The 27587-nt window shown below is 44.7% G+C and overlaps 1 protein-coding gene across 2 annotated transcripts in view; it reads right to left on the bottom strand.

The window, feature by feature from the left end:
• Window positions 1–25106, bottom strand: part of LOC132807113 (gastrula zinc finger protein XlCGF7.1-like) — a 66198-nt gene extending 41092 nt beyond the window's left edge. The window contains exons 1-3 of one of the 2 annotated variants that reach the window (XM_060821413.1): window positions 25019–25106; window positions 24057–24122; window positions 1755–3463 (exon numbers count right to left, since the gene is read on the bottom strand). In XM_060821413.1, coding sequence (XP_060677396.1) covers window positions 2097–3053 — 957 coding nt within the window. In that variant the 5' untranslated portion in view covers window positions 3054–3463; window positions 24057–24122; window positions 25019–25106 and the 3' untranslated portion in view covers window positions 1755–2096. Of the gene's footprint in view, window positions 1–1754; window positions 3464–24056; window positions 24305–25018 lie in introns of those variants that run through there. The other variant, XM_060821414.1, reaches the window with a different exon arrangement.
• Window positions 25107–27587: the final 2481 nt, after the last annotated feature.

Here is a 27587-nt window from a genome sequence, read left to right on the forward strand (position 1 = left end):
TACCATTTCAATTGATACCAAATTAAGAGCAGCCACTGTTTACATTTCATTGGCAATTCTACATGCTGACTTTCTATCATCACAATCTCTTTGACGTTCCTGTATGTACTGAAATTAATCTTCAGACTATTCAGTTGTGAAACAATGTTACGAGACTAAAAATTCACAACTTCACCAAATGCCAAAACTTTTTTAAAGACTATTTGGGCAGTAGCAGTGACAAATGAAACATCAAAGAAATACAAAGTTATGATGAGGGTTACATACATTTAACCAAAAACAATGGCAGCGCAGAGAATTTCAGAAAAAGTGCAATAAATATTCACTTTTTATCCCTTATTCAATTCATTCAAGAATTTCAAATTGAATTTGTGATAATTCAAGAGCAAATGGCAACATTCGTTTGTTAATAGATTCACCATAAATTGTGACTTTGATAAAAGTGATCTTTCACAATGTTTAATTCCAAACAGAGCAATTAAGTGCAAAGGTACTTTCAACTATTTAATAAAACACTGCAAACTTTATTTCATATGAAAATACAATCATTTTGTAATTTGGATAAGATCTTTACAAAGGAAATATACTAAACAAAACAGCTTTCCTGGGTATCAATATTGACAACAGTTATGCAGCTATTATTTGGCAATTGACCAACTAATTGAAATAATTTCAGAATAAATGAGCTGCTTCATTATTATATATTGAGATATTTTAATATCAATGACGTGAAAAGGAAATCTTTAAGGCAAAGAACTATGAACCTGAACCCCACCATGTCTCTCTTTTACAGCACAACACAGGGCCCTACCATTAACTGCCCTTCTTGTTTTAGCAAAACGCAAGCCCTCGCTTTTAATAGCTCACTCATACACACGCTTTCTCTCAGACACCCACACATACATGCCCCCAACACTCAGGCTTATACTCCATCACACTCTCACTTTACCAAACATGTGCACACTCTTACGTGCACTCTCACATCACTTTTTGGGCAAACTGTTATTGGCAGAATTATGTTTGCAGATACATTCTACTTTGTTCAAAAAGTGCAGAAACTACAGACAGTCAATCCGTGTAATATTTTATAAATTCCTACTTTGGAACTAGAACCAGTCTGATTCAAGATTGGGATACTGATAGACTCGAACCTCACACCTTTAATGCATTGTCTGGGCTGAGATGTCACTTTTTTTTAAAAAAACCTTAAGTCATCTCAAGAACATGAATTAATAGTAGTTCTGGGATTTACAGATTAATGAACTGAAACCTGCAACTCATTCTAAAAGGTGAAAGACTCAACAGCAATCTTGGTTTGTTCGATATGTCATTTCAGTTGCATGACACTGTGATCTTTTGCTATAAAATCTGTGTCTTATGATCCTGCTCCACAGTTACCTGATGAAGGAGCAGTGCTCCAAAAGCTCATACTTCCAAATAAACCTGTTGGACTATAACCTGGTGTTGTGTGATTTTTAACTTTATCCAGCCCAGTCCAACATTGGCTCCTCCACATAATTTCTCACGAACACAGTCCACACCTCTTGATGCTGCCAGGAAACTTTACAATGCTGATGAAATGACACACTCTGCACTCGTGAGAAATTGACAATTTCTCATTATATTGGTTGCTCATTCATGACTCCATCTGAAAGCGACATTGGAAGCTTAGCACAGGAGGCTGAAAGAAATGAGCAGCTTTAAAACAAAAACTCTTGGAGCTCAAAGCTTTCAATGAGAGTCTGAGCCCAGCAGCAAGTTCAGGTAACCTTTATTGCAACCCAACTTTGTTACAGCTTCAGATCCCCTCAGCAAAATAGCAGAGAAAAAGTAGCTGCTGTTTAAACAGTTCAAAGTCAAAGCGCACACACTCTCCCCACCCCCCCATCACTGTCTTTACTATTGGTCACCACTGAGTTGTCCCTTTGTAATTGGATCCTTGGTACAGCCTTAACCTGGAGGAAGTATTGACTCACTCAGCAATTTCACTCAGACCCTGTATAGCGCCATCTGCCGCAGTGGGATTCAAACCCAGGAGTCCCTGGAACTGGGTTAATAGTCCAGTCGATAATGGCACTCAGCCGTCACTCCTTCAATCACCCTACGTGAACTTGCTGGTGCCTCCGGAGGAGGGAGGAGCGAGTGAAGTCCTTTCCACACTGAGGGCAGCTGAAGGGCCTCTCCCCCGTGTGGACCCGCCGGTGGGTCAGCAGGTTGAAGGAATTGCTGAAGGCTTTCCCACACTCGGGGCAGCTGAAGGGCCTCTCCCCAGTGTGGATCCGCTGGTGGGTCAGCAGGTTGGAGGAATTACTGAAGGCCTTCCCGCACTCGGGGCAGCTGAAAGGCTTCTCCCCAGTGTGGACCCGCTGATGCCTCAGCAGGTTGGGGGAATGGCGGAAGGCCTTCCCACACTCCGGGCAGCTGAATGGCCTCTCCCCAGTGTGGATCCGCTGGTGGATCAGGAGAGAAGAGGAATTGTTGAAGGCCTTCCCGCACTCAGGGCAGCTGAAGGGCCTCTCCCCAGTGTGGCTCCGCTGGTGGGTCAGCAGGGAAGAGAAATCGCTGAAGGCCTTCCCACACTCGGGGCAGCTGAAGGGCCTCTCCCCAGTGTGGACCTGCCGGTGCCTCAGCAGGTTAGGGGAATTGCTGAAGGCCTTTCCACACTCTGAGCAGCTGAAGGGCCTCTCCCCGGTGTGGACCCGCCGGTGGGTCAGCAGGTTGGAGGCCTGGGCAAATCTCTTCCCACACTCTGGGCAGGAGAACGGCCTCTCCCCTGTGTGGGCCCGCTGGTGCCTCAGCAGGTGGGAGGCCCGGGTAAATCTCTTCCAGCACTTGGGGCAGTTGAAGGGCCTCTCCCCTGTGTGGGATCGCTGGTGCCTCAGCAGGTCGGAGCATTTGCTGAAGGCCTTCCCACACTCGGGGCAGGAGAACGGCCTCTCCCCTGTGTGGATGCGCTGATGAATCTCCAGGGCAGACGGGAAATGGAAGCCTTTTCCCTCATCACCACACTTCCACCATTTCTCCACGGGGCGGGATTCCTCAGGTTTCTCCATGGCCGAAGCTTCAGCTGCACACAAATACACACACACGTTTCCAGCCCCTCCCTGCCGTCAATTCCTCTTTCCAGGCTGTAGATGCTGCTACACGCCCCACACTCAATGCGCTGCAACAGTAGGGTCTCTCATCCAGTCCCACTGATGCTGAAAATGTACTCAAACAGGAACCAAAACACTTTGCTCCTTCTCACAGAATCATAGTTGAAAATTGTTTCCGGTCCCGCTGGATTGAGTGACTGTCAGACATTGACGTCAAAGTGAGGACTGCAGACCCTGGAGAGTCAGTGTCAAAATGTGTGGTACTGGAAAAGTGCAGCAGGTCAGGCAGCATCCGAGGAGCAGGAGAGTTAACGTTTCGGGTATAAGGACTTCATGTGTTGATTTTGAAGCTTCTATCTTCAAATACACTGTTTAAAGAGAGATTACAAAAGTCACTAGTCAGTGCAGGGTAAAAATTTAGAACAAGCAATTCTACTTTCTGCAAAATATTCTGGTCTTTTGTTATTCCACAAAATTGAAAGCACCATCCCACTCTCTGTTCTCACTCCAATATAACTAATTATCCTGAAGATGCTGATTCAGGATCTTACAGGGACAGATGAGCAAAAATATGAAGACTGACATCTCTCTGAATTTTGGATACCTCCACCTGAAAGTTACTATCTTTCACAACACTGGGATCCTGCTGAGAGTGAGCAGATCTGTTTTTGGGAAGCAAAAAAAAAGTGTCAATTCAGGGTGAACCTGCAATGCAGTCTCTTGAGGAAGAACCAAACAAAATGGTTAATTACCCCAGGAAGATGGGAGAAAACGGAGACATCAAGGCAATAACACCAATACACTTCAGTCAAACTCTGCTGCTTCCAGTCAGAGCAAAACATGCCCTGAAAGTCCAGTCATCACAACCACACTTCTGCTTTCACTGAAGATGATTAGAGTCACACAGCACGGAACCAGACCCTTGGGCCCAACCTGTCCGAGCTGACCAGATTTCCTGAATTAATTTAGTCACATTTGCTATCACTTGGCCCCTATATGGGCCAGGTGCTGGCAGCTGGGACTAAATTGGGTTGGCTATCTTGTCAGCAAGGATGAGTTGAATCGAAGGGTCTGTTTCCATGCTGTACATCTATATGATGCCAGTCGCATTTGCCACCACTTGGCCCCTCTCCATCTGAACCCTTTGTATTCATCCGCCCATCCAGATGCCTTTTAACTGTAGGAATTGCACCAGCCCCCACCACTTTCTCTGGCAGCTCATTCCATATACGCATCACCCTCTTCAGAAAAGGTTGCCCCGAGGTCTCTTTTACATTTCCCCACTGCCCTCACCCTGAACCTATGATCCTCCAGTTCAGGACTCCCCCCATCCCAAGGGAAAGACTTTGTCTATTTACCCTATCCATGCTCATGATTTTATAAAAGTCTATAATGTCACCTCTCAGGCTCTGGCGCGATGGGGAAAACAGCCCCTCCCCATCCTTCTGTCCCTCCTCACCTGGGTAATTAAGACAAATACCTGAGTTTGCAGCATCTGCTCCCTTCCTGGATTCACTCCAATTGCCACAAGTGAATGGATTTCCCCCCTCCCCTCTCTCTCCCTCCCAGGATGAAGAGTTGCCCAGAGAGAGGGAGTTTCACTCAAACTGACAGGGCCACTGCTGCGTTGTGATGCCATCAATGGGTGGGGGAGGGGGAGGGAATAGGGGGTGAAACAAAAGGGGCAAGGCGAGGTGCACTTCAATAATCCCCACAGTGTGGAAGCAGGCCACTCGGCGCAACGAGTCCAAACCAACCCTCGAAGGGTAACCCACCTAACACACATTCCCCTAGACCTGTTGCTCTACTCCCTGACTATCATACCTAACCTGCACATCCCTGGGCACTATGGATAATTTAGCATAGCCAATCCCCCCTAACTTGGACAAAGTTAAAAATCACAATAGCATGTTATAGTCCAACAGGTTTATTGAGAAGCACTAGCTTTTGGAGCGCTGTTCCTTCATCAGGTGATTGTGGAGAATAAGATCACAAGATATAGAATTTATAGAAAAACATGACAGTGTCCTGCCACTGAAATGGTACATTTAACAAACCTGGATTGTTAAGTCTTTCATCTTTTCAAATGGGTTGCAGGTATCATTAATATGCAAATCTCAGTCTTCCTGGAAGGCACCTTCTTCATAAAACTTAAATTTTGATAAAGTGACATTTCTGCTCAGTTCTGCAAATATAATTCTGCAAATATACATTCACTCCTGTGGACTTGTGTGGGTGCGCACATGAGAGAGAAAGTGTCTATTTCCATCCTGTTTATCTCTGTCTATTTGAGAACAGATGTCTTACTTCTGTTGGTGTAAATATTGTTGTAAATCAGAGCTGGGTTCTCATAGATAGATGTAAGAGAGAGAGATTTCCTCAAGTAGGACAGTCCCAGAATCCTGGGAGACCCCCATTTCTGCTTTACGTCCGAATGAACAAACATTAAACACGAGCACCTATTTGTTTCAAATTTGGTTTCATTTTTCTTGTGTGATTCCCTGCTATGATTACACTGTGTGTCTGGATGGTTGACAGGCTGGGGGATTGTGGATTGGGGCTTGATTGGCTGAATGCTTTATTGTTCCGGAAGGTGAAAAAAAAGCAGGGGGAAGGGGCAAAGCTTCAGCAGAAATCCAGCAAAGCGGAGAACAGACTGACATCAGGACACAGATGAGGAGGAGATCAACACAGGACAGAGAAATCAGGACTTGAAATCCGAGCTGACACCAGACTACCCTGTGATCAGTGCTTTCATTAGCAGCACCAACCCTCTACCTTTACCTCACTTTCCATTTGACCAAACCCTCAATATTCAGGATCCAATCCTTGTCATCCTGAAGCCATGTCTCTGCTGGGAATCTCGATTCATAATTATTCTCTTCAATGTTTGCAGTCAACTCATTCACTTTTGTTACAATGCAGCACACATTCAGATACCGTTTCTGGTTTCAATTTTTGTGATCTTTAGAATCCAGTTTTGATTGCTGGTACATTTCCTATCCTTGTCCCTATCATTCTCTGAAGTTCATTTCCCACATCACTACACTGGTCACTGTCTTGATTTGGATTGTTCATGCTAAATTGCCCATAATGTCAAGGTGAGGTGGGTAGGCCATGGGAAATGCAGGGTTGTAGTTTCATAATAATAGCAGGAGTAGGCCATTTGGCCCATCCATTCATTATGCTCCGCGATTCATTAAGGTCATGGCTGATCTATCCATTATCTCAGATCCTCCCCTCCCTGCATTATCCCAACTACCCTTAATTCCCCTACCATTGCAAAACCCATCCAACTGTGTCTTGAACATACTTAACAAAGCTGCCTCTACTGCTTCCTTAGACAGAGAATTCCATAGATTCACTACACTCTAGCAAAAGCAGTTCCTCCTCATCTGTGTCCTGAATCTTCTACTCCTAATCTTGAGACCTGGTTTCATTCACCAGCAGAAATGACTCAATAGGTAGGACTTCATCGCCACAGTGCAATGAATTCCCACTTTCCACCAAAACCTCAGATGTACTTACTCACTCAGTTGCTGTCTCACAAATACAAGATTTCATTGTAACTTCTTCTGCTCCCATTAAGGGCAAAACATCTTTGAAAGCTGCTCTGAAACTCCAGCCTTCACAATCACACTTCTGCTTTCACTGAGGAAGATTTGAGTCATACAGAACAGAAACAGGCCCTTTGGTCCAACTTGTCCGGCCAAGCGGATATCCTAAATTAATCTAGTCCAATTTGCCTGCATGTGGCCCATATCCCTCTAAACCCTTCTATTCATGTACCCATCCAGATGCCTTTAAAAATTCTCAAACATATACCTTCTAGTTTTGGACTCTCCTACCTTGGGGAAAAGACCTTGGATATTCACCCCATCCATGCCCCTTATAAATGTCTATAAGGTCACCCCTCAGCCTCTAATGCTCTCGGGAAAATATCCCCGGCCGAATGAGCCTCTCCCTGTAGCTCGAACCCTCCAACTTTGACAGCAGCCTTGTAAATCTTTTCTGACACCTTTCAAAGTTTCACAACATCTTTCCCGTAAAAGGGCGACCAGAAATGAATGCTGTCTTCCAAACGTGGACTAACCAATGTCCTACACAGCCACAACATCACCTCCCAACTCCTATACTCAATGCACTGACCAATAAATGAAAGAATATCAAATGCCTCCTTCACTATTCTGTCTACAGGTGACTCCACTTTCTATGAACCTGCACTCCAAGGTCTCTTTGTTCTGCAACACTCCCCTTAACGGTGTCAGTCCTGCCTGGATTGCTTGACCAAAATGCAAACCACACATTTCTCTGAATTAAACTCCATCTACCACACTTTGGCCAATCAGCCCACCTGATCAGTTCTAATTTATAGTGAACTCTCTTTCCTCGCTTATTCTTAAGAAGTTGAAAATCTCTATCCCACACACTCTCCCTCCATTCTCAGTTTGTTCAACCTAATCCCTGCTGTAACTCATCCTGAAGGATGCAGTTGACGCTGGTTAATAGGCCCACAAGCAGGGGGGTTCTAACTGAAACAAAGAATACTGAACAGCCTGGAAAGCGTGGAAGTTAGGAAGATGTTTCCATTGGTTGGAGGGATTAGAACCAGTGAGCACAGCCTTAAGAGTAAAGGGAAGACCTTTCAGAATGGAGGTAAGGAGAAATTTCTTCAGCCAGAGAGTGGTGAATCTATGGAATTCACTGCCACAGAACGCTGTGAAGGCCAGGTCACTGAGGATAATTAGAACATAGATCAGTACAGCACAGCACAGAACAGGCCCTTCAGCCCACGATGTTGTGCTGACCATTGATGAGAGGTAAACCTAATGTACAAACTCTCAAATTTCTGTGACCATATGCATGTCCAGCAGTCTCTTAAGTATCCCCAATGACCTTGCTTCCACAACTGCTGCTGGCAATGCATTCCAAGCTCTCTCAACTCTCTGCGTAAAGAACCCACCTCTGACATCCCCTCTATACTTTCCGCCAAACAGCTTAAGACTATGGCCCCTCATGTTAACAATTTCTGCCCTGGGAAAAAAGTTTCTGGCTATCAACTCTATCTATGCCTCTCATTATCCGGTACACCTCAATGAGGTCCCCTCTGGCTATCAACTCTATCTATGCCTCTCATTATCCGGTACACCTCAATTAGGTCCCCTCTCTTCCTTCCTTTTTCCAATGAAAAAGATCTGAGCTCAGTCAATCTCCCTTAGCAAGATAAGCTCTCCATTCCAGGCAGCATCCTGGTAAACCTCCTCTGAACCCTCTCCAAAGCATCCACATCTTTGCCATAATAGGGCGACCAGAACTGGACACAGTATTCCAAGTGCGGTCCAACCAAAGTTTTATAGAGCTGCAACAAGATCTCACGGCTCTTAAACTCAATCCCCCTGTTAATGAGAGCCAAAACACCATATGCTTTCTTAACAACCCTGTCCACCTGGGTGGCAATTTTAAGGGATCTACGTACCTGCACACCAAGATCCCACTATTCCTCCACACTGCCAAGAATCCTGTCTTTAATCCTGTACTCAAATTTCAAGTTCGACCTTCCAAAACGCATCACTTCACATTTATCCAGGTTGAACTCCATCTCCCACCTCTCAGCCCATCTGTTCATCCTATCAATGTCACGCTGCAGCCTACAACATTCCTCTATACTGTCAATGACACTTCCAACCGTTGTGTCATCTGCAAACTTGCGAACCCATCCTTCAATCTCCTCATCCAAGTCATTAATAAAAATTACAAGAAGAGTAGAGGCCCAAGAACAGAGCCCTGTGGAACACCACTCACAACTGACTTCCAGGCAGAATATTTTCCTTCCACTATCATTCGCTGTCTTCTGTCGACCAGCCAATTCTGTATCCAGACAACTAAATTTCCCTGTATCCCATTCCTCCTGACCTGAACGAGCCTACCATGGGGAACCTTATCAAATGCCTTACCGAAATCCATATACAGCACATGCACCTCTCGACCCTCATCGACTTGTCAAGTAACATCCTCAAAGAACTCAATAAGATTTGTGAGGCATGACCTTCCCCTCACAAAGTCATGCTGACTGCCTTTAATCAAGCCATGCTCTTCCAGATGGTCATAAATCCTATCCCTCAGAATCCTTTCTAACACCTTACAGACGACAGATTTCCCTATTTCTTTTCTTGAAGAGAGGAATTACATTTGCCTCCCTCCGGTCCTCAGGTACAACTCCGGAGGACAGCGAGGATGCAAAGATCTTCGCAAGCGGTGAAGCAATCACATTTCTCGCTTCCCAAAGAGGCAGAGGACAAATCTGGTCTGGCCCTGGTGACATGTCAAACTTAATGTTTGTCAAAATTTTCAACACATCGGCTTTCTCAATCTCTATCTGTTCCAGCATGCTTTCCTGCTCCTCAATGGTTTCATTCACTTCAAGGTCCTTTCCTTTAGTAAAGACAGAAGCAAAAAACTCATTTAGAGCTTCCCCTACCTCCTCAGACTCTCTACACAAATTCCCTGTGCTATCCCTGATCGGCCCTCTCTTTCTTTGATCATTCTGAGATAGAGACGTTCTTGAGCATTAAGGGGATCGAGGATTACAGGGACAAAGTGGGAGTACAGATTTGAGAAACCTATCAGCCATAATTGAATAGCAGAGCAGACCTGATGGGTTAAATGGCCTAATTTCTGCTCCTATGTCTTACGGTCTCTTGCTGTCCTGGACTTGGGGGGGGGGGGGGAAGAATTAGAAGCAAGAGTAGGCCATCTGGCTGTTCAAGCCTGCACCAGCATTCAAAAGATCATAACTGGATATGAATCTACCAACACCTAGGTGGATAGGCTGGGACTTTCTCACTGGAGCACAGGGAGATTTGACCTTACAGAGGTTTATAAAATCATGAGGGAGATAGATGAGATGACTGCCAGCTATCCTTTCCCTAGGGTGGGGGGTTTCAAGATTAGGCAGCAAATTTGAAGGTTGAGAGGATAAAGATTTAAAAAGGCAGGGGGGCACTTTTTTTTTAAACATAGAGTGGTTTGTGCAAGAATATGCAGAGAAAGTGGTGGATGCAGGTACAATGATTAAAAAAACATTTGGATAAGTACATGAATAGGAAAGGTTCAGAGGGAAATGGGCCATACACTGGCAGGTGTAGTTTGTAACTATATTCAGCATGGACTAGTTGGACTGAAGGGTCTGTTTCTGTGCTGTATAACTCTGTAACTGTTCTGTACTGGTCTTAAAATCATTTTCGTGCTAACCCCCATAAACATCCACTTCTTTGTTGTTCAAAAATCAGATGAACTCAGTCTTGAATATATTCAATGACCCCCGAACTGCAGGAAGGCATCCCCACTTCTGAGCTCAATTCCTATTGCTAATGTACCACTTGTCTTGCTAATTGCTGGCTGCACCTGTCTGACAACTGGCAGTGACTGGTGTAGAAGGACGCTGAGACCCCTTCCTACATCCGCAATCATTCCAGATGAAACGTCAACTCTCCTGCTCCTTGGATGCTGCCTAACCTGGTGTGCTTTTCCAGTGAGAGAGCCCGAGATACAGGGCTCACTATTGGTCTATCAAAATAAAGTCGCGCGCCTTTTCTGCGGAATGATTTGGAGATGCCGGTGTTTGACTGGGACGTACAAAGTTAAAAATCACAACACCAGGTTATAGCCCAACAGGTTTAATCGGAAGCACTAGCTAGTGCTATAACCGGTTGTGTGGTTTTTAACTTTTCTGCGGAAAGCGAGGAGCATGCGCAGTGTTTTGCTGGAGCCGGCAAACAAGCGCAGTACTTGTTGACACCGAGGAGCATGTGCTCTGTGGTGATGCTTGTATGATTGACGGATTTTAACTGTCCAAATGCCAATTGGAGAAAAAAAGGGTACAGCGTCGGAGTGGGGGGGTCCAACCTGGAGGGCATCGGTTTTGGGGAGGGGCAAGAGATATATTTCGGACCTAAAGAAAAATGTGGTGCTGGAAAAACACAGCAGGCCAGGCAGCATCCGAGGAGGAGAATCGACGTTTCGGGCATAAGTCCTTCTTCAGGAATGAGGACCTAAGGGACAACCTATTCACACAGAGGGTAGCGTGTATATGGAATGGGCTGCCGAAGGATGTGGTGGAAGCTGGTACAATTACAACATTTAAAAGGCATCTGGATTAAGAAGGATTTTGAAGGATGTGGATCAAATGCTGGCAAATGGGTCATTAGATTCAGTTAGGATGTCTGATCAGCCTGGAGTGTAGGATTTGGTTCTGTGCTCTGCAACTCTGTGACTCTAATACTACGTGGTCGGAACCAACTTTCACAACACCCAAAATAAACCATTCACCATTTGCAGCCTGTCCTGAGCTGTGGCCTAACTACATATACTTCAGTGCAAGTTTCAGAAAGATTTCAGCAGCTCTTTTAAAAAATTGAACACGCTTTCAGACTTTAATGATGTTTCTGAATGTATAATTTTACCTGTTCTCAATTTTAAATATAACCTCTTTCTGGCCCCTCCTGTCTCCCAGGTCGACTTGTCAGCATCCATTCTCTCTCTCTTCATCAACAGCGATCAAAGAGGGAGTGGAGGGGAGGGGGGTGCGCAAGGCAGGGAAAGATAATGGATGGGGATGGGCTGGGGGGGGGGGGGGAAGACAAGAGAGAGAGAGAAAATGGACAAGGGTGCAGAGGGTGGCATGACAGAGAGAATGGAGCAGGTGTTGGGGGAGAGATGGAATGGACACAATGCTGTGGATCATGGAGGGCAGTGGACTGAGGGCACGGTGGGTGGCAGGTGAGAATGCACAGGGGCGCGGTGGGTGTTGGTGGTACATTTCATTTCAATGCAGAACTTTTCTAACAATAGTTGTGAATTCTGTCTGGGTCCCAATGTCGAGTCAGACTTGACATTTTTTGTTAGAAAAGCTCTGCATTTAAATTACATTCTTGAGAATGCTATTTAAAACATGTTCTGGGATTAACAAACCAAAGAGCAGAAATCCATTCTAAAAGATTTAAATCTAGAATTGTTTAATGTATCACATCTGTGACACTGGACTCCTTTGGATATAAATTGTGACCATGATCTTATTCTCCATCACCACCTGAAGGAGGAGCTGAAAATGTGTTGCTGGAAAAGCGCAGCAGGTCAGACAGCATCCAAGGAACAGGAGATTCGACGTTTCGGGCATAAGCCCTTCTTCAGGAATGAGGAACGTGTGTCCAGCAGGCGAAGATAAAAGGTAGGGAGGAGGGACTTGGGGGAGGGGCGTTGGAGATGCGATAGGTGGAAGGAGGTCAAGGTGAGGGTGATAGGCCGGAGTGGGGTGGGGGCGGAGAGGTCAGGAAGGCGGTGCTGAGTTCGAGGGATTAGACTGAGACAAGGTGGGGGGAGGGGAAACGAGGAAACTGGAGAAATCTGAGTTCATCCCTTGTGGTTGGAGGGTTCCCAGGCGGATGATGAGGCGCTCTTCCTCCAACCGTCGTGTTGTTATGGTCTGACGATGGAGAAGTCCAAGGACCGGCATATCCTTGGTGGAGTGGGAGGGGGAGTTAAAGTGTTGAGCCACGGGGTGGTTGGGTTGGTTGGTCTGGGTGTCCCAGAGGTGTTCTCTGAAACTTGTGTGGCTGTGGTAGCGAGTCTGTTTGAGAACGTGGCTGAAGAGCTTCTGTGCAGAGATGACCTGGGGGTGCACCTGATCTCCAGCATCTGCAGACCTCACTTTCTCCACCTGATGAAGGAGCAGAGCTCCAAAAGCTCGTACTTTCAAATAAACCTGTTGGGACTATAACGTTGTATTGAATGATTTTTAATTTTACCCACCCGAGTCTAACACCGGCTCCTCCATATTATTTCTACTGAACACAGCACATAGCTCCCGGTGCTGCCAGGAAACTTTACAATGCCAATGAAACGACAAACTCTGCACTCCTGAAAAATCTACATCTGATACACGACATTGGAAACTTAATGCAGGAGGCAGAACGAAATGAACAGCTTTAAAATAAATTGCTTTGTGGCTCACGGCTTTCAATGAGTCTGAGCCCGGCAGGAAGTACAGGGAACCTTTATTGCGACCGAACTTTATTACAGCTTCAGAGCCCCTCAGCAAGGCGGCATAGGAAATGTCGCTGCTTTTTAAATCCTCCTCCTCCCTCCTCCGTTGGAAGGATCGGCAGGGGTGATAAGCCAAAAGAACCACAATTCCCTCTGTTGCAGCCTGACTATTCCAGGGAATAAGACTAGAGGGGCTCTGGAACAGAATAAACTGGCATTATCAGATCTGCATTCTTACTCTATGCAGAATTGGTATGCCATAGACTATACACTCGCCTGGGAAGGTGAGGTCTGCACCATTGTCCAAGATAAATGCATTATGGGCATACCTGATCACACTGGCACTATTATTAAGATACAAGACAAAATCCAGGTGTTCCTTGAAGGTACCAGTTGGGGAAAATGGGGATCGGGCTCTTGGTACAATTGGCTTATTTAGCTATGTATGTCAGAATAATTTTCTTCCGTTTGTCGGTATTGGTAGGTATTTAATTGCTAGGCTTGAGGTCCCTCAGTGATATAGATTTGCCCCAGAAGATGCTCCTTTTGTAATCCCATGGCTCACCCACATGTTGATGGCAATGATAACTATGACTAGATTAGCTGCGAAAATAGTGGTGCCACTCTACAGGATGTTGATGGCAGGACCACCTTGAAGGACATTGGTTTGGATTAGCCTTCCCTTTCAATGATCGTGGTGTGATCAAAGGGAAGAATGAGGGTGTGGGCATCTGGGAGGTAGGACAAAATGACTGAAGCAGCTGCACAAAATGGCTTCTGCCTGGCTAACTCGGTCAGAACTGAGTCAGGCAGATATTCGTGACTCAGAACAAACAAGAAATCACAGACTGACGTAAATCCAATGAAAAAAATTGCAAATGCAAAAGTAACAATGTGAACCTAACCATTAATTGCAGAAGTAACGGATTAGCCCTAACCACCAGACAGGGCAAAGATAATTCCAAGAACAGGTTGCTCACAAGAAATTATGATAGGCGACCTCAAAAGTGGACGAGGACTTTGTGGGATCTGATTGGTTGTTAATATGTGATCATGCTGCATGTTTGACTGTAGACAATGTACACAAGCTCTATGCAAACTCTGTAAAAGTCGGCGGATTCTTTTAACGGTCCGGGAGTATTCATCCTTCTGGGCTGATCAGAGTGGACCGACCTGGCCGTATCAAAGAATAAACGATTGCTTGTGTGACTGACAAAGTCATTTGCAGGTGTGCTTATTGACAGGACGTGGGGAGCAAAATGAGACATTAAGGCATTTACACCAACAGAGAGAAACTGAGCATACAGATGTGACAAACATTAGTAGCAAGCCAGAAGCACAGATGTACAGCACAAAAACAGTCCCTTCAGTCCAACTCGTTCATGCCGACCAGATATCCTAACCCAATCCCACTTGCCAGCACCCGGCCCATATCCCTCCAAACTACTTCATATTCATATACTCATCCAAATGCCTCTTAAATGTTGCAATTATGCCAGCCTCCGCCACTTCCTCTGGCAGCTCATTCCATACACTTACCAATATCTCCGTGAAAACGTTGCCCCTTAGGTCTCTTTTATATCTTCCCCCTCTCACCCTAAACCAATGCTCTCTAGTTCTGGACTCCCTCATCCCAGGGAAAAGACTTGGAATATTTTTGGAAGCAGTAACTTTTGGAGTGATTTGGGTCAATTCCCACTTCGGGCAACTGCCTGTGTGGCATTTGCACATTCTCCCAGTGTCTGAGCGGATTTCCTCCCACAGTCCAAAGATGTGCAGGTTAGGTGAATTTGCCATGCTTAATTGCCCCGTAGTGTTAGGTGCATTAGTCAGGGGTGAATGTAGGGGAATTGGTCTGGGTGGACTGCTCTTCGGAGCGTCACTGTGGACGTTTTGGACTGAAGGGCCCGTTTCCACACCGGAGGGAATAATTATTTATATAAAATGCCTCGAATCCATTGGAGTGCCCAACATTAGTTTTAATTGGGTAGTAGAAATCTGAAGTATAATTGCTCAGTTCAGGACATCCAGACTTGAATGAATTTGGCATACAAGACACATTGGGCGACCATTAAAGACTCCGCTGTATTTCACCGGGTTGTGGACTCATGCAGAGACACGAACAACTTACTTTGAAAACAGTGTTCGATTTGCAAATGGAACGACTAACAGATATTGAGAGTTTGCACAGTTGGTTAAGCAGCTGTGTGTCATAGCCAGGACTTAGGAGGCTCAACTCCCTAATTTGGACTGTTCTGGAAAGTGTGTGCTTCGTTAGTCTTGGAAGGAAGGAATAAACAAAAGCTGGCAAACTGAGATATGAGGAAAGTTGGAAAATGTTGCAGAGACACACACAGGTGGAAGTTTGCAGAAAAGTTAACACTTCATAATCTGGTTTCAATGCACATTAGCCTGAGTGTGGTACTGATACCCATAAAGGTATCAAAAAAAAAGGTACTCCCTCAACACTCAAACCAAAATGTGGGTGACCCCTGCTGGACTGGTTTGTGTTCATTCTTTGCTGCTGCCTATTTCAGTTGATTATGTACATTATTGTTAACACTCACAAACCTGGTGGCACCCAGATTTTCAGAAAGCAGTTAAGAAAAGATCTGAAGCATGTTTAATTTGGAAACAAACAAGATGCATACTCTAAGAAGGATGCCCTGGGTTTGTTAAGCACTTCCTTGCTTGGTCGGCCTTTTTTACTTGTTTACAACTTGCATATATAACATCACCTCACGTACATTGTCATGAATATTGTCTAATAAGAGTACATATATTTAGTAGGTGAATCAAAGCCATCTCAATGACTGAAACAGCTGACACTGTATTGTTGGACAAGTGGGAAATATTTGCATCAGTTAACCAAAGTACTTCAAAGTTTACAGTCACAGGTACGTCAAGCAGAAGAATTAGGTCCGGGGCATTTCGGAGCCTGCTTCCTTGGGCAGAGAATTCTGCAGATACTCTGCTCTCTGGGAAAACCAGCAGCCCTCACTTCCTCCTCCTCATCTGTCCTAAACCTACTCCCCCCAAAGCTCGAGGCCTAGTCTCAGTCACCAGTAGGAATGACTGGATAGGGTAGGGCTTCATCGTCCAAGTGCAACAAATTCCCACTTTCTCCCAAATTCCCGGATGTACTCACTTAGTTGCTTGCTGTCTCACAAATGAAAGATTTCATTGTAACTTCTTCTGGTCCCAGTAAGGGCAAAACATCTTTGAAAGCTGCTCCGAAAGTCCTGTCTTCACAACCACACTTCTGCTTTCACCGAAGACAGTTAGTCATACACCACAGAAACAGATCCTTCCGCCCAACTAGTCTATGCCAACCATATATCCAAAATCAATCTATTCCATTTGCCAGCATGTGGCCCATAGTCCTCAAAACTCTTCCTCTTCATGTACCCAGCCAGATGTTGTAATTGCACCAGCCTCCATCATTTCCTGTCAGCTCGTTCCATACATGCAGCACCCTCTGTGAGAAAAAGTGGCCCCTCAGGTCCCTTTTAAATCTTTGCCCTCTCAGCTCAAACCTCTGCCTTCTAATTTTGGACTCCCCTACCCGGAGGAAAATTCTTTGGCTATTCAACCTATCCATGCCCCGTATAAACTTCTATAATGTCACCCGTCAGCCTCCGACACGAAGGGAAAACAGCCCCAGCTTATTCAGCCTCTCCCTCTCGCTCAAACCCTCTAACTCTGACACCAGCCTCATATACCTTTTCCAAACCCTTTCAAGTTTCACAACATCTTTCCATAGCATGGAGACCAGAATTACACACACTATTCCAAAAGTGGCCGAACCACTGTCCAGTACAGCCACAACATGACCTCCCAACTCCTTCACTCAATGCTCTGACCAATAGAGAAAAGCATACCAAACATCATCTTCACTATTCTGTCTACCTGCAACTCCACTTACAAGGAACTATGAACATGCACTCCGAGGTCTCTTTCTTCTGCAACACTCCCCCTAAGTCCTGCCTGCATTGCTTGACCAAAATACAACACATCACATTTCTCCAAGTTCAACTCCATCTGCCCCTCCTTAGCTTATCAGCCCATCCGATCAATTCTAATTTAAAGTGAAATCTCTTTCCTCTCTTATTCCTTAGAAGCTGAAGATCTCCATCCCACACACTCTTCCTCCATTTTCAATTTGCTGAACCTAATCCCTGAAGGGTCTGGTTCATGCCCATTAACAGGGCCATACTCAGGGGAGATTTAATTGAAACATACAGAATACTGAACAGCCTGGACAGAGTGGATGTTGGGAAGATGTTTCCATTGAGAGGAGAAACTAAGACCCGAGGGCACAGCTTTAGAGCAATGGGAAGACTTTTTAGAATGGAGATAAGGAGAAACTTCTTCAGCCAGAGTGGTGAATCTATGGAATTCATTGGCATAGAAGTCTACAGAGGCCAGGTCACTGAGGATATTTAGATTGAGATCGCTAAGTTCTTGAGTATTGAGGGGATTGAGGGTGACAGGGAGAAAGCAGCAGAATGGCCCTCAGAAACTGATCAGCCACAATTGAATGGTATGAGTAGAACTGATGGGCTGAATAGCCGACTTTCTGCTCCTATGTCTTATAGTCTCTTGCTGTCCAGGACACAGAATTGGGAGGAGTCAGCCATTTGGTCTTTTAAGCCTGCACCAGCATTGAACAGATCACAAATGGATATGGATCTCCCTACATCAAGATGCAGAGGCTGGAACTTTTTTCACTGGAGCATCGGAGGTTAAGAGATGACCTTACAGAGGTTTAAAAAAGTCATGAGGGGTATAGGTGAGGTGAATGGCAGGTGTCATTTCAAGCTTAGGGAGCAAACTTTTAAAGTGAGAGTAGAACGAGTCTAAAGACATGAGCACTTTTTTTTAAAAAAGAAAGAGTGGTTGGTGTGTGGAATGAATGTCAAGAGGAAATATTGGATGCAGGTACCAGTTACAATGTTTAAAATACATTTTGATAAGTAAGTGAATAGGAAAGGTTTGGAGGGATATGGGCCAAACACAGGCAGGTGGGATTAGTTTAATTTGTGAATATAATCAGCATGGATCAGTTGACCTGAAGGGTGTTTCTATGCTGTATGACTGTCACTGTTCTGTACTAGCCTTAAAACTATTTTCTTGCCTTCCCCAATAACCATTTGTGGGCGGCACGGTGGCATAGTGGGCGGCACGGTGGCACAGTGGTTAGCACTGCTGCCTCACAGCGCCTGAAGACCCGGGTTCAATTCCCGACTCAGGCGACTGACTGTGTGGAGTTTGCACGTTCTCCCCGTGTCAGCGTGGGTTTCCTCCGGGTGCTCCGGTTTCCTCCCACAGTCCAAAGATGTGCGGGTCAGGTGAATTGGCCATGCTAAATTGCCCGTAGTGTTAGGTAAGGGGTAATGTAGGGGTATGGGTGGGTTTCGCTTCGGCGGGTCGGTGTGGACTTGTTGGGCCGAAGGGCCTGTTTCCACACTGTAAGTCTAATCTAATCTAAAAAGTCTAATCTAATCTAATCTAAAACCATCCACTTTTCGGTTGTTCAAAAATGATATGAACTCAGCCTTGAATATATTCAATGACCCCCTAACTGCATGAAGGCATCCCCACTTCTAAACTCAATCCCTCTTGCTAATATATCACTTGCCTTGCTGATTGCTTGCTGCACCTGTCTGACAACTGGCAGTGACTGGTGTAGGAGGACACTGAGGCCCCTTTGTCCATCCACACCATTCCTGATGAAATCTTATCCGAAACGTCAACTATCCTATTCCTTGGATACTGTCTGACCTGCTGTGCTTTTCCAGCACCACACTTTTTGACTCTGATCTCCAGCATTTGCAGTCCTCACTTTCTCCACTTCCCAATATATCACCATTTAAACAATACACCTCATTTCTGCTTTTTTCTCCCCACAGCAAAATTTACAACCCAGGAACCCTGTGGTACTGCACTTGCCAGGTGTTTGAGGCACAGACGTGGACCAGCTTTTCCAGAGTCTGTCCTTTTTCTGGATTCACTCCCTTTCTTTTCAGTTGCTGCAAGTCAACAATTGGATCGCAGCATGAAAATAAAAGAAATAGAAAACGGAGTGAGAGAAGAGAGTGCTGTTGGACAGAGGAAGGAAATTACAGTCTTGGATGAATCTCAAGTCTTCATTCAGAGAGAGAGGAGCAGCAGCAGCTTCAGAAGCTCATGGGTCAAGATTAGAGTGGTGCTGGAAAAGCACAGCAGGCAAGGCAGCATCCGAGGAGCAGAAACATCTACGTCTCTGATTCAGACAATAGGGCTGTTCTGAATGGTAGGAGGACCAGGCTTCTCCTTCCAGTGTTCCAGAGCTCCTCATTGGGCCGGCAAATGAAATTCATGCACCATTTTTACAGACAGACAGAAGCATGTGCATTTTTTTTGCAGACACAGTGAACATGTGCAGTGCTTGCTGACACAGAGGGACACGTGCAGTAGGCTCTGTAGATAGACTGGTGTAACTGACGCATTCAACTGGCCAAATGCCAAAATGAGGAAAAAAGGGTAGAGTCACAATTTTGTTTCACCTTCCCACCCCCCCGGCTCTACATAACCGCGCATGTTCCTTGCTTTTCTCCTTAACCTCACCCCTCATGATTTTTCAAATCTCAATAAGGTCATCCCTCAACCTCCTCCATACCAGTGAAAAAGTCCCAGCCTCTCCCTATAACTAAAACCCTCCAGTCCTGGCAAAGTCCAAGTAAATCTTTACCGAACCCTCTCCAATAGTTTTCTTCCTATTATAGGGCCACCAGAACTGTACTCAGTACTTTTTAAAAAAAAAAAGTGGTCTCACCAACATCCTGTACAACCTCAACATAGAACAAAAAAAATTTACAACCCAGGAACAGGCCCTTCAGCCCTTCAAGCCTAAGCTGATCCAAATCCCCTGTCTAAACCTATTGCGCAATTCCTGAATCTGTTTCTCTCTGCTCTCCACCTACTCATGCATCTAGACAGATGCACCTTTTCTTTTTATAGATATTTTTATTGAAAATTTAACGTTTTTACAAGTTTACAAATTAAGAAAACACAAGTACAAACACTAATATACAATTAAATCTTAAATAAAATAGCCAAAACCTGTCAAACAAAGAGAGATACAGAGAAGAAAAAGAAAAAAAAGACAAAATTCAACCACTGTATTCATGCGGGATTCCTCTCCCAAGGGGCCCCGGACCAGCCAGAACTGTTACCTCAACTGGATGAAAGCCCTTGAAAGAATGGCCAAAATATCTGTATCTATGTAAGTCAAAAAGGGCTGCCATTATTTATACAATAATTCAGTTCTTTGGTGCACCATATTTGTAAGGAAGTCAAGGGAAATACATTCCATGATTAATCTGTGCCAATTCGGAAGTCCGAGAGGGCCCTCAGCCACCCAGTTTACTAAGATATTTTTCCTTCCATAGAAGAGGAGAATGGAAAATAATTTCCTCCTGTGCACATCCAGAGAAGGTAAGCTCGAGAAGCCCAGAAGAGGAGATACTGGATCTACTGTAATTTCCGTTCCCAAGATTTCTGTCAGGGCGTTTACTACTTTGGTCCAGTATTTGCGAATCTTATGGCATGTCCATAAGCGGTGTGTAAGAATGCCCACCTGTTTTACATTTGGGACACATTGGAGATGCTCCTGCCCTAGATTTTGCCAATCTTTCCGGTGCCATATGGGTCCTATGAGGTATCTTCAACTGAATGGTCTGGGTTCTGTTACAAATGGCGATTTTTTTGGCATTTTCCCAGATGTCATTCCACATTTCTGTAGAAATTTCCAGCCCCAAATCCTGATCCCATGTTCTAAGCAGACGGCCCATATCTTCTGACACGTCATCACGTAATAAATGATAAAGAGTTCTGACCGAGGGTACACCCATTGGCCACAACAATGTTCTCTATCTGATTTATAGAGACTAATAGCGTAGTCTTCTTCTGTATGTAGTCTTGAATTTAGAAGCATCGAAAGAGGTCTCCATTAGGTAATCCAAATTTCTGATGAAGCTGTTCAAAAGACATCATGACCCCCTTCTCAAACAGATCCCCCTGGATCTCCAGGATTTGAATGTGACATCTGTAAGCCCTGGCTGAAAACCCCATGCCCCCACTATATGAGTATAGGGGGATGTTTTATGTGAATTACCCTTGTTTTGCCACATTATATTCCAAGCTTTGTGTTTAGTACTATAGGGTTTCTGTAGTGGTCCGTAATGATTTTCATCTTATCTAAAAATAAGAGGTTAATAAGAGGGCACTGTACTTGAGAAGCATCGACGTCCATCCAGATTGATTGGGTCACGTCTGACCTGCAACTGGCTATGTAGCTTAACAAGGAACTTAACCTGATACTTCCTAAACTCTGGAAAATTCAGCCCTCCCCCCTTGCCTGTGGAAGCTGTAGCTTCCTTAACTTAATGAGGAGCCATCTAGGATTCCAGATGAAAGAACCCAGCCAACGATACAATCTGCGCAGTGCCGGCCTTGGCAGCATCACCGGAAGCATTCTCATAGGGTATAAGAGACTGGGCAAGACATTCATTTTAATTAGGGCTATTCTACCTAGCCAGGAAATTGGAAGGTCGCCCCAACGTTGAAGGTCCTGTCTTAACCTTTCCAATAGATGCACAAAATTGGCCTTGTATAGCTGACCAAATACTGGGGTGATAACCGAGACCACTGAAAGGGGAAGTGGGACATACTGGTGAGGCCACCCATCGGCATGGCCTCCGATATTGAAAAATTAATTTTGTAGCCTGAAAATTCACTAAATGTATTAATAACTTGGATTAATGAGGCATGGACATCAGAGAATTACTAAGAAAAAGATCATCATCTGCATATAGGGTAATTTATGCTTACCTGAACCAACCTTCGGGGCCATTATATTAGAGTCAGCCCGTATCGCTTCCGCTGATGGCTCAATTATTAGCGTGAATATCAACGGTGAGAGGACATCCCTGACAGGAGCCCATACCCACAATGAAGCTATCTGAGCCTCACCCATTTGTGATCACAACTGCTTTGGGATCATCATACAGTGTTGAGACCCATTTGGCAAATACGTTTCCAACGCCAAACCTCTCCAATGTATAGAACAGGTATGATCATTCAACCCTGTTGAATGCCTTCGCCGCGTCCAATGAGAATACTATTCCCAGTATTTTTTCCTGATGACAGACTTGATTCACATTCAAGACCCTTCTAATATTATTAGATTATCTATGGCCCTTAATAAACCCAGTCTGCTCCTCTTATGATATATGGCAGTACCCTCTCTCGCCTCAATGCTAATGTTTTCGAGAGAATTTTAAAAATCTACAGTTAGCAAGATGCACAATCTTCTGGATCCCTTCCTTTTTTGAGAATAAGGGAGATATTCACCTCTTTCAGTGAAGGCGGGAGGAAATCCTGACTTAGGAGTAGTTGTACATGCCCATAAGTGGGCCAGCTAATACTCCTGTGAACTCTTTGCACAATTCAACCTGAAAGCCCTCTGGCCAGGTGCCTTACCACTCTGAAGTTGCCTGATTGCTTCAAGTATTTCCTGGGTTGTTAGGGGAGCATTCAGGGCCGATACCTGTTCTGGGGTTAAGTCCAGAAAGGCCAGGCTTTTAAAAAAGGACTGCATCCTCCTGGCTCTATCTTCACAATCCTGCAATCAGAATAAAACTTTCTGAAGATTGTGTTGATCCTTTTAGGATTGTGAGTCAGAGTACCAGCATTTCCCCTGATAGCTGTGATAGCTTGAGGGGCCCTTTTTTTCCTTGCGAGAAATGCTAAGCATCCACCAGGTTTATCGCCAAATTCATATAATCTTTGTTTTGCAAATAATATTTTCCTCTTTGCCATTTGGGTAAAGGCGGTATTCAGAGCTGTCCTAAGGACTGTAATCCTTTGTAATTTGGCAATAGAAGGTCTGTTAGCACATGCTGTTTCAGCTGCTTTTAAGCGAGCCTCAAGTAGACACTGTTGTTCTCCCTTTAATTTTTTCTGGGTCACCGAGTATGAAATGATCAGATCTCGTGCATAAGCTTCAATAGTCTCCCACATCACTGACGGGTTACTAGTCGAACCTGAATTAATTTCCAAGAAAGGTTTAAATTCTTGACAAAAATATTTTACAAATTTACTATCCTTCATTAAGAAGAAATCCACATGCCAATGTCAGGAGGATGCCTCACTGTTCCTAGCCTTGATTTCCATATACACAGCAGCCTGATCAGAAATTATTATATCACCTATTTTACAGGATGATATGGAATTTAAAAAAGTCAAGGGGGCAAAAAACATGTCAATTCTGGTGTGACATTTATGTGGATTAGAGTAAAAAGAGAAGTCTCTGCCTTGCGGGTGGAAGCACCTCCACACATCTACTAATCCTAATTCTTGATTCAAATCCGCCAATTGTCTCGATCTGGGGGATACACCCGCAGTACCCTTGGGTATCCTGTCTATTTCCGGCTCCATAATGCAATTAAAGTTTCCCCCTATAATTGTATGATGAGCACAGAGAGCCATCAGTTTGGAGAAGGCTTCCATTATAAATTTGAAAGGATGCACCGGGGGACAATACTGGTTTAAAATCCCATATTCCTCTCCATTTATAAGGGCTTTAATTCGTATATATTGTCCAGATTCATCTTTTATCTGACTTCGGATTTTGAAAGGGAGATTCTTCCAAATAAGAATGACTACTCCCCTACATTTTGAGCTGAAGGAAGAAAAGGCAGCCTGATCAAATCCACCCTGTTGTAATTTCAAATGTCCATTATCCAATAAATGGGTCTCCTGTAGAAGAGCTATATTAACCCTTTCTTTTTCGAGGTTTGATAATATTTTCTTCCTTTTGATTGGGCAATTACTCCCCTTGACATTCCAGATGCACCATTTAATTGAATGACTCACCATAATCATCCAGACAAGTCCGAGACCCTCAGGAGGAGGAACACCATCCAAAACACCGAGCATAGACTATAGAAAATTCACAAAAAGAGATTCTTTATTACACGAATATCATAAAAAAGTTACTTCTAAATAAAAAAACAAAAACATATTTCAAGGGAGATTTTCCTCCTCGTTTCCGGGGGCATCACTTCCTTTCCCAACCAGTGCCCCACACTCGACCCAGGCACCCCATAATAAAAAAGAAAATTCAAGTGTACGACCAAGCTAAAGTTAAGTGACCTAACCTCCACCCCCCCTCCCCCCCCCCCCACCTCTAGATATATTTGGTGATGTTAATACCACGTATAAAAATATAAAACTATAAAATTACAGTCTCAGCAGATAATATTATGGTAATACAAAATAAACAGGGGAAACAACCCTGCTTTAAAAGAAAGAAAAAAAATAAGACAAAGCAGAGACCCCTCCTCACCTACATCTACTAGACTACCCGGCCTAATAAGCCCCCCTCACTACTCCCGGAGATAATATTAAGCAATAAAGTAATAAAAGAGAAAAAACAGGAGAAGGGGAGGGCCAGCAGAACAACATCATTCACCACGAGTTAACTCTTACAATTTATCTAAGAGAGTCCAAAAATTCCTTGGCCTTCTCCGGCGATCCGAAGTTATACATTGACCCTTCGTGGCTAAAACGTAGCGCCGCTGGCTAGCACAGGGAGTACTGAATGTTTAAATCCGTTAAACGCCCTCTCTTTTGAATCAGAGCTGGGAAAAAGTCTTGACACAGCATAATCTTGAATCCTTTGTGAATCATGGCTTGGGGATCTTTCCCAAGATTTCTAGAAGCTTCCAGGAGCACCTGCTTCTCCTTAAAGCACTACAGCCAGAACCGGACCAGATGGGGGTGCTGGTCCAAGCTGGCCTGTGCATTGCAACCCGTTGGGCCCATTCTACCCTTACCTTGCCTGATCCAGCCTTCAGATTCCATAACTGCGGAAGCCACTGCTCCAGAAGCATTGTAAGCTGGCCTTCCTCTTCCCGTTCAGAGAGGCCCAGCAAACGAATATTTTTTGGACGACGTCGAAAATTGAGGTCGTTGATGTGATCGTCCAAGGCCCGGACTCGCTGTTCGAGAGTCGGACGCGACCCAGGCTGATTCTGCAGCAGCATTGGAGGTTGCGGCCTTTAACTCCGCCCCTCCGACTCCATGTCCGATTCTTTCAATATCTCGGTCATGCTTCTGCAGCGCAACGGAGAGCGACTCCACCTGTTCCTGGACTCTTCTATGAAGGGGTTGATCTTCTCTTCAAGCTTAGAAATCACTGCAACAAGGCTCGCCACCATAGTTAAGTCCCCTGGGGCAGCTACAGACACCTCTGCTGCAGCTGGGGAGGGATTCCTGTGTGGTGCGAGCATTCTTTCCTTTAGTCATTTTAACGGGGCACTAAACTGCTCAAGTTTGGTGCAAAATAACTAGCTGTATTTAAATAAAAGCTATTTTAAATGTTTGGCAGGTGTGGTGGAGGCAGACAGCCCACTTTGCCTGAGTCTTGGGCAGAGCACTACAGACTCAGACTTGCTGGGTCGCCACCATCTTGGATCTCCCGCCCAGATGCACTTTAAATAAATCGAGAGCCCCTGCCTCTACTTCTGATGGCAATGCATTCCAGACATCTATCACCTCTGAGTAACGTACTTTCTGTGAACATCTCCAACATGATGTCCCAACTCCTGTACTCAGCAGGTGAACAATGAAGGCAAGTGTGCGGAAACACCGTCACCCATTCTACCAGTGAGGTAGCTTTCAAGAACAATGAACCCAAAAGACCGCGGGTCTCTGTTCTGCAACATGACCCAGGCCCTACCATTACTGTACAAGTCTTTCCCTCCTTTATTTTAGCAAAATGCAACTTCTCATTTTTTTCCATACTTCTCTCATACACACACACACCATCCTTCAACACTCTCACAGACTCATACTCCATCACAAATCACACTTTATCAAGCATGCACACATGCAAATACACATTCACTGATGCACAGTCTTATACACAAACTCACTTACACACAACTTTCCTGATGAAGGGCTTTTCCCCAAAACGTTGATTTTCCTGCTCCTGGGATGCTGCCTGACTTGCTGCAACACCACATTCTCGATCCTAAACTTATTACCCTCTAGTTTTGGGCTCCCCCATCCAAAGGAAAAATACCATGTCTATTTACCCTATCCATCTCCCTCATGACGATATAAAGCATATAAGGTCACTCCTCAGACTCTGGCACACTATGGAAAACAGTCCCAGCCTGTCCTTCTGTCTCTCCTCACCTGGGTAACCAAGACACATACCTGAGGTCGCAAAGTCTGCCCCTCTCTGGATTTCACGTTCATACAAGTGAGCTGCTCCGCAATCATTAAAGATCATGGCTGATGTTATCCATCGTTTATCTTCTCCTCCCTGCACTGTCACAAGGAACCCCTTAATTCCCCTACCAGCAAAAAACCACTGTGTCTTGAATATACTTAATGAAGCTGCCTCTATTGCTTCCTTGGCCAGAGTATTCCATAGATTTTGATGAAAACATCAAAAACATCGATTTTCCTGCTCTCGGATGCTGCCTGACTTGCTGTGCTTTTCCAGCACCACTCTAATCTAGACTATTCCATAGATTCATGACTCTCTGGGAAAAGCAGTTCCTCCTCATCTCTGTCTGAAAGCTCCTCCCTCTAGCCTTGAGGCCTCCTAGTCTCACCCACCAGCAGAAATTACCAGACAGGGTAGGGCTTCACCCCACAGTGCAATGACATTGAGAAGATGTTTCCATTGGTAGGAGAGACTAGGACCAGAGGGCACAGCTTTAAGAATAATGGGAAAGACCTTTAGGAACAGAGATAAGCGATGTCTCCTTTTTTGCCGACAGCGAGGAGCATGGATAATTGTTGGTGACACCAGCGAGCAGGTGCGCTGTTGTTCACACCGAAGAGCAGACACAATATGCTCTGCGGCGATGCTGATGTTTGTGACAGATGTTAAGTGTTCAAATGCCAGTAGGAGAAATAAAGGGTAGGGCCACAGTTCTTTTTCCCCCTGTGGGTCAACATTTTATAGCTTTTGCATTTTGTCTGGCTGCTCACTTTTTTTTAAAATGTCTTTTCGTCAGTGTAAGGGTGAGATTCACAACTAGAGGGCAGAGGTTTAGGGTGAGAGCAGAAAGATATTAAAGATCCCTCATGGGGCAACTCTTCCATGCAGAGGGTGGTGCTTGTATGAAATGAACTGCCGAGGGAAGTAGTGAAGCCGGTATAATTGCAGCATTTAAAACACATCTGAATGGGTACTTGAATAGGAAGGGATTAGTGGGATATGAGCACAAGAGCTAGCAAATGGGACAATATTAATTTAGGATATCTGGTTGGCATGGGACAGGTTGGACCGAATGGGTCTGTTTCCGTGCTGTAAATCTCTATGACTTAAATAAAAAGTTTATTTTTCCAAATAACCCAAATCCATGTTAACAAGGCTGAGTGCAC

Source organism: Hemiscyllium ocellatum (genome assembly GCF_020745735.1).
Source record: "Hemiscyllium ocellatum isolate sHemOce1 chromosome 27 unlocalized genomic scaffold, sHemOce1.pat.X.cur. SUPER_27_unloc_1, whole genome shotgun sequence".
Classification (NCBI taxonomy): domain Eukaryota; kingdom Metazoa; phylum Chordata; class Chondrichthyes; order Orectolobiformes; family Hemiscylliidae; genus Hemiscyllium; species Hemiscyllium ocellatum.